The 13,346-nt window shown below is 43.2% G+C and overlaps 1 protein-coding gene across 1 annotated transcript in view; it reads left to right on the forward strand.

Annotated features, from left to right (window-relative positions):
* Positions 1-5,611: 5,611 nt before the first annotated feature.
* The window catches only part of ciita (class II, major histocompatibility complex, transactivator), a 51,877-nt gene continuing 44,142 nt past the window's right edge, over positions 5,612-13,346 (forward strand). The window contains exons 1-2 of the mRNA XM_090194489.1: positions 5,612-5,853; positions 13,237-13,311. Coding sequence (XP_090050615.1) covers positions 5,769-5,853; positions 13,237-13,311 — 160 coding nt within the window. The 5' untranslated portion in view covers positions 5,612-5,768. The remainder of the gene's footprint in view (positions 5,854-13,236; positions 13,312-13,346) is intronic.

Raw genomic sequence — 13,346 nt, forward strand, 5'->3', positions numbered from 1 at the left:
TATTACTTGAGTAAAAGTTTTTTTAAAAGGATTTGGTTTTAAGTATACATAAGTATCAGAAGTAAACGTATAAATCATTCAAAATTCCTTATATTAAGCAAACCAGACGGCAAAGGTTGTTTAAAAAGATAATAATTACGTATAGCCAGGGGCGCATTCTAAAACTCAGGCATCATTTACAAACAAAGCATTTGTGTTTAGTGAGTCCTCCAGATCAGAGGCAGTAGGGATGACCAGGGATGTTCTCTGTTTAGTGAGTCCTCCAGATCAGAGGCAGTAGGGATGACCAGGGATGTTCTCTGTTTAGTGAGTCCACCAGATAAGAGACAGTAGGGATGATCAGGGATGTTCTCTGTTTAGTGAGTCCTCCAGATCAGAGGCAGTAGGGATGACCAGGGATGTTCTCTGTTTAGTGAGTCCTCCAGATCAGAGGCAGTAGGGATGACCAGGGATGTTCTCTGTTTAGTGAGTCCTCCAGATCAGAGGCAGTAGGGATGACCAGGGATGTTCTCTGTTTAGTGAGTCCTCCAGATCAGAGGCAGTAGGGACGACCAGGGATGTTCTGTTTAGTGAGTCCTCCAGATCAGAGGCAGTAGGGATGACCAGGGATGTTCTCTGTTTAGTGAGTCCTCCAGATAAGAGGCAGTAGGGACGACCAGGGATGTTCTGTTTAGTGAGTCCTCCAGATCAGAGGCAGTAGGGATGACCAGGGATGTTCTCTGTTTAGTGAGTCCTCCAGATCAGAGGCAGTAGGGATGACCAGGGATGTTCTCTGTTTAGTGAGTCCTCCAGATCAGAGGCAGTAGAGATGACCAGGGATGTTCTCTGTTTAGTGAGTCTGCCAGACCAGAGGCAGTAGGGACGACCAGGGATGTTCTCTGTTTAGTGAGTCCTCCAGATCAGAGGCAGTAGGGATGACCAGGGATGTTCTCTGTTTAGTGAGTCTGCCAGATCAGAGGCAGTAGAGATGACCAGGGATGTTCTCTGTTTAGTGAGTCCTCCAGACCAGAGTCAGTAGGGATGACCAGGGATGTTCTCTGTTTAGTGAGTCCTCCAGATCAGAGGCTAGTAGGGATGATCAGGGATGTTCTCTGTTTAGTGAGTCTGCCAGATAAGAGGCAGTAGGGATGATCAGGGATGTTCTGTTTAGTGAGTCCTCCAGATCAGAGGCAGTAGGGATGACCAGGGATGTTCTCTGTTTAGTGAGTCCTCCAGATCAGAGGCAGTAGAGATGACCAGGGATGTTCTCTGTTTAGTGAGTCCTCCAGACCAGAGTCAGTAGGGATGACCAGGGATGTTCTCTGTTTAGTGAGTCCTCCAGATCAGAGGCTAGTAGGGATGATCAGGGATGTTCTCTGTTTAGTGAGTCTGCCAGATAAGAGGCAGTAGGGATGATCAGGGATGTTCTGTTTAGTGAGTCCTCCAGATCAGAGGCAGTAGGGATGACCAGGGATGTTCTCTGTTTAGTGAGTCCTCCAGATCAGAGGCAGTAGGGAGGACCAGGGATGTTCTGTTTAGTGAGTCCTCCAGATCAGAGGCAGTAGGGATGACCAGGGATGTTCTCTGTTTAGTGAGTCCTCCAGATCAGAGGCAGTAGGGATGACCAGGGATGTTCTCTGTTTAGTGAGTCTGCCAGATAAGAGGCAGTAGGGATGATCAGGGATGTTCTCTGTTTAGTGAGTCCTCCAGATCAGAGGCAGTAGGGATGACCAGGGATGTTCTCTGTTTAGTGAGTCCTCCAGATCAGAGGCAGTAGGGATGACCAGGGATGTTCTCTGTTTAGTGAGTCTTCCAGATCAGAGGCAGTAGAGATGACCAGGGTTGTTCTCTGTTTAGTGAGTCCTCCAGATCAGAGTCAGAAGGGATGACCAGGGATGTTCTCTGTTTAGTGAGTCTGCCAGATCAGAGGCAGTAGGGATGATCAGGGATGTTCTCTGTTTAGTGAGTCTGCCAGATCAGAGGCAGTAGGGATGACCAGGGATGTTCTCTGTTTAGTGAGTCCTCCAGATCAGAGGCAGTAGGGATGACCAGGGATGTTCTCTGTTTAGTGAGTCCTCCAGATCAGAGGCAGTAGGGATGACCAGGGATGTTCTCTGTTTAGTGAGTCCTCCAGATCAGAGGCAGTAGAGATGACCAGGGTTGTTCTCTGTTTAGTGAGTCCTCCAGATCAGAGTCAGTAGGGATGACAAGGGATGTTCTCTGTTTAGTGAGTCTGCCAGATCAGAGGCAGTAGGGATGATCAGGGATGTTCTCTGTTTAGTGAGTCTGCCAGATCAGAGGCAGTAGGGATGATCAGGGATGTTGTCTGTTTAGTGAGTCCTCCAGATCTGAGGCAGTAGGGATGACCAGGGATGTTGTATGTTTAGTGAGTCCTCCAGATCAGAGGAAGTAGATGACCAGGGATGTTCTCTGTTTAGTGAGTCCACCAGATCAGAGGCAGTAGGGATGACCAGGGATGTTCTCTGTTTAGTGAGTCTGCCAGATAAGAGGCAGTAGGGATGATCAGGGATGTTCTCTGTTTAGTTAGTCCTCCAGATCAGACGCAGTAGGGATGACCAGGGATGTTCTCTGTTTAGTGAGTCCTCCAGATCAGAGGCAGTAGGGATGACCAGGGATGTTCTCTGTTTAGTGAGTCCTCCAGATCAGAGGCAGTAGGGATGACCAGGGTTGTTCTCTGTTTAGTGAGTCCTCCAGATCAGAGTCAGTAGGGATGACCAGGGATGTTCTCTGTTTAGTGAGTCCTCCAGTTCAGAGGCAGTAGGGATGACCAGGGATGTTCTCTGTTTAGTGAGTCCTCCAGATCAGAGGCAGTAGAGATGACAAGGGTTGTTCTCTGTTTAGTGAGTCCTCCAGATCAGAGTCAGTAGGGATGACCAGGGATGTTCTCTGTTTAGTGAGTCCTCCAGTTCAGAGTCAGTAGGGATGACCAGGGATGTTCTCTGTTTAGTGAGTCCTCCGGATCAGACTCAGTAGGGACGACCAGGGATGTTCTCTGTTTAGTGAGTCCTCCAGATCAGACTCAGTAGGGATGACCAGGGTTGTTCTCTGTTTTCCCTGTTGAACAGGAGACTAATTTAGGCCTATTGAACAGGAGACTAATTTAGGCCTATTGAACAGGAGACTAATTTAGGCCTATTGAACAGGAGACTAATTTAGGCCTATTGAACAGGAGACTAATTTAGGACTATTGAACAGGAGACTAATTTAGGCCTATTGAACAGGAGACTAATTTAGGACTATTGAACAGGAGACTAATTTAGGACTATTGAACAGGAGACTAATTTAGGCCTGTTGAACAGGAGACGAATTTAGGCCTATTGAACAGGAGACTAATTTAGGCCTATTGAACAGGAGACTAATTTAGGCCTATTGAACAGGAGACTAATTTAGGCCTATTGAACAGGAGACTAATTTAGGCCTATTGAACAGGAGACTAATTTAGGCCTATTGAACAGGAGACTAATTTAGGCCTATTGAACAGGAGACTAATTTAGGCCTATTGAACAGGAGACTAATTTAGGCCTATTGAACAGGAGACTAATTTAGGACTATTGAACAGGAGACCAATTTAGGACTATTGAACAGGAGACTAATTTAGGACTATTGAACATGAGACTAATTAAGGCCCATTGAACAGGAGACTAAGGCCTATTGAACATGAGACTAATTTAGGCCTATTGAACAGGAGACTAATTTAGGCCTATTGAACAGGAGACTAATTTAGGCCTATTGAAAAGGAGACTAATTTAGGCCTATTGAACAGGAGACTAATTTAGGACTATTGAACAGGAGACTAATTTAGGCCTGTTGAACAGGAGACTAATTTAGGCCTATTGAACAGGAGACTGAGGCCTATTGAACATGAGACTAATTAAGGCCTATTGAACATGAGACTAATTAAGGCCTATTGAACAGGAGACTAATTTAGGCCTATTGAACAGGAGACTAATTAAGGCCTATTGAAAAGGAGACTAATTTAGGCCTATTGAACAGGAGACTAATTTAGGCCTATTGAACAGGAGACTAATTTAGGCCTATTGAACAGGAGACTAATTTAGGCCTATTGAAAAGGAGACTAATTTAGGCCTATTGAACAGGAGACTAATTTAGGACTATTGAACAGGAGACTAATTTAGGCCTATTGAACAGGAGACTAATTAAGGCCTATTGAACAGGAGACTAATTTAGGCCTATTGAACAGGATGCTTCTGTGAAAATGCACTGTTCTACTAGGCTACTTTGCCCTTGAACAATTTATTAAACTGAACAATGACGTTTGTCTTGAGCGTTTAGGTCCTATTCATTTAAAATGCTTTTTGAACAGTAGCCTCCTGTTGCTGAAACATAACAGAGTGTGAAACAATTGGCCCTAAATGGCCCTCTTGTTGGCCGACTGCCTATGTGGGCTAATAGCATATGAATTAACTTATTTAAAAATATATATATATATAATGAAAAAATAAAATAAAAATAGGCTATAACAACATAAAGTTTAGAAAATCTAAGTTCCCACCGTCTTACTCATCACTGTTGACTACATCCGGGTTTACCATTGAACAATAGCCTGTAAATCAGTAGTTATTCTGAACAAAATACATTTTTCGATTAATTCTTGTTGTTTGGTTTTATTGTCTGAACAGTCGCTGAGATTACATTTGTTTATCAATGCAACAACAAAAAAATATTTTTAAAAAATAGTATATTTTGATGAATAGGTTATAGATCAGATCAAGGAACCCGGTGCCAACACTGCCCCGCATGGCTGCGGAAGAAATGATAGATCGTGTTTCCATTTTTCAGGTCGTAACATGTCGGAGGGCATTTTACACGGAGCTCGTCCGTTTTATCACGTTCTGTGTTAGAGCGTTTGAGGACACACTGGCGTGTGGGTTTTGCGTCTGGCATCCGTTTGATGCGAGCACGTCAGCGCCTGGTAACCAAACTGGTATTACCATGCCAGCTACAATGTCAGTGAAAGGAATGAGGGGGGCATTTCCGTGAGGGAGGGGGGGGGGGGGGGGGTGTGGTATGGTATGGTGAAGTAAGTGGCGTGGCTGGTATCTGTTTATGTTGCGCCTGTGCGTGTATATGCGCCTGTCAGACTGGTATGGCATATGGCCACACAGATAGACCGGTTGGTATGGCTGGTACTTTCCCAGCTAGACTGAAGCCAAACTCCCATGTAATTTCCTCCTCTAAAAAAATAGAGGGAGGGAGAGAAAGAGGGAGAGGTCCTCTGGTCCAGGAGTCTTCTTCTGTCTTTTTTTTGTCCTTGCAATTACATTAACATTACCAATAGTTAGTCGGGCATTAGTGGGGTTCCCCAGTCTCTCCTGTATCCGATTGTAGCCATTGGGGCGGCAGGGTAGCCTAGTGGTTAGAGCGTTGGACTAGTAACCTGAAAGGTTGCAAGTTCAAATCCCCGAGCTGACAAGGTACAAATCTGTCGTTCTGCCCCTGAACAGGCAGTTAACTGTTCCTAGGCCGTCATTGAAAATAAAAAATGTGTTCTTAACTGACTTGCCTAGTTAAATAAAGGTAAAATAAATACACCCCTTGGTCTGAGTGATGAAAGCACTTGTCTTTAAGTTTGTTAGAACAGTGGAAACGAATGGGACACAGAGAGAGAGAGAGAGTAGAGAATAGACGCACAATGAGATTCCTATCGAAAGTAAAAGTGAATCGATGCCGTGGGTGCGACGCGAACAGACAGACGCACAACAAACGGCAGCAAAGTGCACGGAGCGTTCAAGGACAGCTATAGCTTAATGCATGGATCATATAGTGGATCATATGGTGGAAGCTGTTGCGTTTTAACCGAGGGGATGGAGACTCTCGATGCCCGCCAGACAGGTGAGATTTTTGGGGTCTTTTTCTCCTCAATGTAGTTTTTATCCGACGCACTTGCTCCGGTGAAATAAAAAAAAACATATATTTTTTTGAAAAGACAATTAATGTGAACTTATTTTGTACTATTTATTTAAGAGTTGTACTGTTTTTATATTTGTAAATCAAATTTAATTTCGCAATTACTTTTGTTTGTAAATGATTGCATGTGGCGTGTGATTTGATGCGGGTTTTTTGGGGGTGTTTGGGGGGGATTCCAGTCAACAACGAGAAAAAGTGAATGACCAGGTGTCCTCTAATGGCCCTCGGTAGGTGCTGTTCTCCGTTCTGTTATTCAGAAGGAATACTACCGTGTGTTGCAATCTTGTCTTCTGTAATGTTTAATTTGTGTTTGGCAGGTTATCTGGAATTTATTATTTTACTGTAGGACTTGTATCATGTCCCCCCCCCCCCCCCCCACATGTTTCAAAGAGCAATACAACTGTGACACGTGTGTGTGTTGGGGGGGGGGGGACGTGGAGTTCATTAATTAGGCCATGCTTTTACTTTCTGATCTGTTTTAATATCATTCTCTCACCCCCCCCCCCCCCCCCCCCCCCCAGGATGTGGGTAGCTCATAGGCTAGTTACAGAGTAAATCAACAACTATTATGTTTAGAGAGAGACGGGACATGCTGCTCTGGGGTCCCTGCTGAAGCCCAATAGGCTAGTTATAGTGTAAACAGACAGAGCCCAGAGACATTATGTTTAGAGACAGAGACCAGACAGACCAGACAGAGACCAGAGACATTATGTTTAGAGACAGAGACCAGACAGACCAGACAGAGACCAGAGACATTATGTTTAGAGACAGAGACCAGACAGACAGACAGAGACCAGAGACATTATGTTTAGAGACAGAGACCAGACAGACCAGACAGAGACCAGAGACATTATGTTTAGAGACAGAGACCAGACAGACAGACAGAGACCAGAGACATTATGTTTAGAGAGATGGGACAAAACATTGAGAATGTTGAATATTGTTCAAAATTCTAGAAATTTAGTTTTTTATTTTATTTAACTAGACAATTTCAGTTAAGAACAAATTCTTATTTTACAATGATGGCCTACCCCAACCAAACCCTCCCCTAACCCGAACGACCCTGGGCCAATATTGCACCGCCCTATGGGACCCTCGATCTCGACCGTAACCCAATGAGAGGTCCTGATGCTAGAGACCGTAACCCAATGAGAGGTCCTGATGCTAGAGACCGTAACCCAATGAGAGGCCCTGATGCTAGAGACCGTAACCCAATGAGAGGCCCTGATGCTAGAGACCGTAACCCAATGAGAGGTCCTGATGCTAGAGACCGTAACCCAACACCTTATTGAGAGGTCCTGATGCTAGAGACCGTAACCCTGGATCCCGTGCTTCCTACACCTAGCTGAGAGGCCCTGATGCTAGAGACCGTAACCCTGGACCCCGTGCTTCCTACACCTAGCTGAGAGGTCCTGATGCTAGAGACCGTAACCCTGGACCCCGTGCTTCCTACACCTAGCTGAGAGGTCCTGATGCTAGAGACCGTAACCCTGGACCCCGTGCTTCCTACACCTAGCTGTAGCTGCAGACATCATTGCTCCCCCCTTAACATGTATTTTTAACCTCACGCTTGATGTCAAACATTTTCCCACATTATGGAAATCTGCTTTTGTACTGCCTCTCATGAAAGGTGGAGATCCTTCGCTACTTGACAACTATTATTAACCCGTATCAACATTGTCTGTACCTTCAAAGGTACTGGAGTCCTTAGTTAGTAAACAGATCAAAGGCCTACTGCCAAGAAAACAACATCTTCAATGGAATGTAAAATCAGGTTTTGTAGGTCTGTCCAACAGCACTGTTTCAGCAACAGTGAAGGTTTTTAAATGACTGTGAGCACTGTGCTCTTGATAAGAAAGTTACATTGTGTTGTCCGTCTTTATCGATTTGTCGAAGGCATTTGACACCGTGGACCATGCTGTGTTCGTAGTGCAAAGGTTTAAATGTTGTGGAATTACTGGTCGTGCTCCAGCTCTGTTTATACACGACCTATCAAATCGTTCAGAATGTGTAACGGCGGATGGTTGTAAATCTGCGTCCATAGAGGTGGTGCTCTAGGTGTTCCGCAAGGTTCTATTTTGGGCCCACAATTTTTTTTGTTTTGTATGTCAACAACATTGGGAATCTTATTGAAAAACACCGGATGTTATTATTGTTTTATGCAGATGATACTTTATTACTTTATTTTAAACTTTATTATTTATTTATATCTTTATTCTAGTGGTAGTAGTTTATCTGTTCTTTATTCAAGTGGTAGTAGTTTATCTTTAGATTTTTTTTTAAATGCCCAAAGACCATTTAAACATCATACAACAGAATCTGTATGATTTTAAAGCTGATTCTAAATTCGGGTAAAAACAAAATGCATGGTATTTTCAAATGCCAGGCATGTTACCGATCATGTCATTGCTGCATTGGCTGGACATACTATAGAGCGAGTTAAAGTGTACAAATATTTGGGTGTGTGGGTTGATGATGATCTGAGCTTCACTGTGCATGTAGAGAACTTGATAAGGAAGCTCAAGCTGAAAATAGGATTTTATTACCGTCATAAGGCTTGTTTTTCTTTTGAGGCCAGGAAGGAGCTGGTACGATGTACAGTCGTGGCCAAAAGTTTTGAGAATGACACAAATATTAATTTTCACAGTCTGCTGCCTCAGTTTATATGATGGTAATTTGCATGTTCTCCAGAATGTTATGAAGAGTGATCAGATGAATTGCAATTAATTGCAAAGTCCCTCTTTGCCATGCAAATGAACTGAATCCCCCAAAAACATTTCCACTCTATTTCAGCCCTGCCACAAAAGGACTAGCTGACATCATGTCAGTGATTCTCTCATTAACACAGGTGTGAGTGTTGACAAGGACAAGGCTGGAGATTACTCTGTCGTGTTGATTGAGTTTGAATAACAGACTGGAAGCTTTAAAGGAGGGTGGATCTTGGAATCATTGTTCTTCCTCTGTCAACCATGGTTACCTGCAAGGAAACACGTGCCATCATCATTGCTTTGCATAAAAATAGCTTCACATGCAAGGATATTGCTGCCAGTAAGATTGCACCTAAATCAACCATTTATCGGATCATCAAGAACTTCAAGGAGAGCGGTTAAATTGTTGTGAAGAAGGCTTCAGGGCGCCCAAGAAAGTCCTGCAAGCGCCAGGACCGTCTCCTAAAGTTGATTCAGCTGCGGGATCGGGGCACCACCAGTACAGAGCTTGCTCAGGAATGGCAGCAGGCAGGTGTGAGTGCATCTGCACGCACAGTGAGGCGAAGACTTTTGGAGGATGGCCTGGTGTCAAGAAGGGCAGCAAAGAAGCCACTTCTCTCCAGGAAAAACATCAGGGAAAAACTGATATTGTGCTAAAGGTACAGGGATTGGACTGCTGAGGACTGGGGTAAAGTCATTTTCTCTGATGAATCCCCTTTCCGATTGTTTGGGGTATCCGGAAAAAAGCTTGTCCGGAGAAGACAAGGTGAGCGCTACCATCAGTCCTGTGTCATGCCAACAGTAAAGCATCCTGAGACCATTCATGTGTGGGGTTTCTTCTCAGCTAAGGGAGTGGGCTCACTCACAATTTTGCCTAAGAACACAGCCATGAATAAAGAATGGTTCCAACACATACTCCGAGAGCAACTTCTCCCAACCATCCAGGAACAGTTTGGTGACGAACAATGCGTTTTCCAGCATGATGGAGCACCTTGCCATAAGGCAACAGTAATAACTAAGTGGCTCGGGGAACAAAACATCAATATTTTGAGTCCATGGCCAGGAAACTCCCCAGACCTTAATCCCATTGAGAATTTGTTGTCAATCCTCAAGAGGCGGGTGGACAAACAAAAACCCACAAATTCTGACAAACTCCAAGCATTGATTATGCAAGAATGGGCTGCCATCAGTCAGGATGTGGCCCAGAAGTTAATTGACAGCATGTCAGGGTGGATTGCAGAGGTCTTGAAAAAGAAGGGTCAACACTGCAAATATTGACTCTTTGCATCAACTTCATGTAATTGTCAATAAAAGCTAGGGCCTGTAGGACCTGCCTTGTTGATAGTGTTGTTTAAGAAGGCAGAAACTAGGGCCTGTAGGACCTGCCTTGTTGATAGTGTTGTTTAAGAAGGCATAAACTAGGGCCTATAGGACCTGCCTTGTTTATAGTGTTGTTTAAGAAGGCAGAAACTAGGGCCTGTAGGACCTGCCTTGTTGATAGTGTTGTTTAAGAAGGCAGAAACTAGGGCCTATAGGACCTGCCTTGTTTATAGTGTTGTTTAAGAAGGCAGAAACTAGGGCCTGTAGGACCTGCCTTGTTGATAGTGTTAAGAAGGTAGAGCAGTGCTGTATTATGGACAGACTTCTCCCCATCTTAGCTAATGTTGTATCAGTATGTTTTGACCATGACAGTTTATATTTCAGTGTTACATCAAGCAGTTTAGTCACCTCTACTTGGTACATTTCCACGTTATTCATTACAAGATTTAGTTGAGGTTTAGGGTTTAGTGAACGATTTGACTCAAATACAATGCTTTTAGTTTATAGATATTTAGGACTAACTTATTCCTTGACATTCATTCTGAAACTATCTGCAGCTGTTTGTTAAGTGTTGCAGTCATTTCAGTCGCTGTCGTAGCTGACTTGTCTAGTGTTGAGTCATCCGCATACATAGAAACTCTGGCTTTACTCATGTCATTAGTAAAGATTGAAAAAAGCAAGGGGCCTAGACAGCTGCCCTGGGGAATTCCTGATTCTACCTGGATTATGTTTGAGAGGCTTCCATTAAAGAACACCCTCTGTGTTCTGTTAGACAAGTAACTCTTTATCCACATTATAGCAGGGGAGTGTAAAGCCATAACACATACGTTTTTCCAGCAGCAGACTATGATTGCTAATGTCAAAAGTGGCATTGAAGTCTAACAAGACAGCCCCCACAATCTTTTTTTTAAAATCAACACATTATTCAATTTCTGTTAGTCACATTTCTGTGGAACTTGTTCAGTTTATGTCTCAGTTGTTGAATCTTGTCGTGTTCATACAAATATTTACACATATTAAGTCTGCTGAAAATAAACACAGTTGACAGTGAGAGGACATTTATTTTTTTGAAGAGTTTATCTGGTCAAACACAAGTGGTAACAGGCTGATTGGTCAGCTATTTGAGCCAGTAAAAGGTGCTTTACTATTCTTAGGTAGTGGAATGACTTTAGCTTCCCTTCAAGCCTGAGGGGTCACACACTTTCTAGCAGGCTTAAATTAAAGATGTGGCAAATAGGAGTGGGCAATATCGTCCGTGATTATCCTCAGTCATTTTCCATCCAGATTGTCAGATCCTCTGTGACTTGTCCTTATTGTCAATACTTTGTTCACCTCTTTCACACTGACTTTACGGAACTCAAAAGTACAATTCTTGTCTGTCATAATATGGTCAGATATACAATCGATGTGTCGTGTCAGCGTTTGTTGCTGGCGTGTCATCATGCCTAAGTTTGCTTATCTTGCCAATTTAAAAAAAAAAATCCTTGAGGTAGTTTGGCAATATCAGTGGGTTTTATAATGAATGAGCCATCTGATTCAATGAATGACGGAGCTGAGTTTGCCTTATTTCCCAACATGTCATTGAAGGTGCTCCGAAGATTTTTACTGTCATTATTTATGACCCTTGACCTTTGTTTCATAGTTTCTTTTTTATTCAGTTTGGTCACATGACAGGACGTTAGCCAATCTTTTTTATTCAGTTTGGTCACATGGCAGTACGTTAGCCAATCGGTTGTGCAGCCAGACTTATTTTCCATTCCTTTTGCCTCATCCCTCTCAAACCATAACATCCTCATTCCTCTCAAACCATAACATCCTCATCCCTCTCAAACCATAACATCTCCATTCCTCTCAAACCATAACATCTTCATCCCTCTCAAACCATAACATCTTCATCCCTCTCTCTTCTCTCTCTCATCTTCATCGCCCTCTCTCTCCTCTTCATCCCTCTCTTCTCCCTCTCCTCTTCATCCCTCTCTCTTCTCTCTCTCCTCTTCATCCCTCTCTCTTCTCTCTCTCCTCTTCATCCCTCTCTCTTCTCTCTCTCCTCATCAATCCACAGGGGATTTTAACAGTTTTTTTTTAAAAAAAGTCATGTTCTTAACGGGTGTGTGCCTATTAGTTACTGGGATAAGCAATTTCATAAATGTGTCAAGTACAACGTCTGGGTTGCTTCTCATTACACACCACGGACCAACAAATATTCTTTACATCAACAACATGGGAATCACTACAAAACATATTGTATGACCTCATACACTATATTAGGCCCAGCCTTTGGAACTGGTTTTCCTACGTTGAGAGAATGCCAAGAGTGGTGCAAAGCTGGCATCAAGGCAAAGGGTGGCTATATTGAAGAATCTCAAATATATTCAAAAATTTTTAAACACTTTTTTGGTTACTACATGATTCCATCTGTGTTATTTCATAGTTTTGATGTCTTCACTGTTATTCTACAATGTAGAAAATAGTTTAAACAATAAGAAAAACCCTGGAATGTGTAGGTGTTCTAGAACCCTGGAATGTGTCGGTGTTCTAGAACCCTGGAATGTGTCGGTGTTCTAGAACCCTGGAATGTGTCGGTGTTCTAGAACCCTGGAATGTGTAGGTGTTCTAGAACCCTGGAATGAGTCGGCGTGTCCAAATTTTTGACTCTCAGTTGATATCACATATATTATCAAGCATTTCACACACGTTATCCAGATACTGACTGTTAGCACTTGGTGGTCTATAGCAGCTTCCCACCAGAATGGGCTTTGGGTGAGGCAGATTAATCTGTAGCCATTATTACATCAACAGTATTTAACATGAGATCCTCTCTAATCTTTACAGGAATGTGGTTTTGAATATAAACAGCCACACCTCCACCATTGGAATTCCTGTCTTTTCTAGTAAATGTTATAACCATGTATTGCTACCACTGTATCATTAAAGATATTGTCTAAGTAGAGTTTCAGATGTAGTCAGAATATGAATGTAATCTGTTACTAGCAAGTTATTCATTTCATGAACCTTGTTTCTTAAAGCTACGTAGGTTAACGTGGGCTATTTTTGAGCACTTTTCTGTGATGCTTGCTTGTTTTCATTGCTTTACTGGGAAACTTATCAGAAGTAGACATTCTCATGTTATTTATGTTAGTGCAGGGTGAGCTGCACACGGTGGACTTCCTCCGAGGGCAAACCCGCATCAGTATTAACAGCATAAATCTGGTTCCTAGGCACGTGATTGCTGCGTACAATAGATGTAGAATATGGTGATCCAATGTGATTTGGTCAACAGGTGCCAGGATGCAGGATATGGACATCATGGATCTGCCCCCCTCCCTTACACCTGAGGTTGAAGACTTTCTGCCAGGTAACCCTGGACAAAACACGGATCTACAGAGATAT

Source organism: Oncorhynchus mykiss, chromosome 13 (assembly GCF_057628025.1).
Source record: "Oncorhynchus mykiss isolate SJ-2025 chromosome 13, ASM5762802v1, whole genome shotgun sequence".
NCBI classification, from domain to species: Eukaryota; Metazoa; Chordata; class Actinopteri; order Salmoniformes; family Salmonidae; genus Oncorhynchus; species Oncorhynchus mykiss.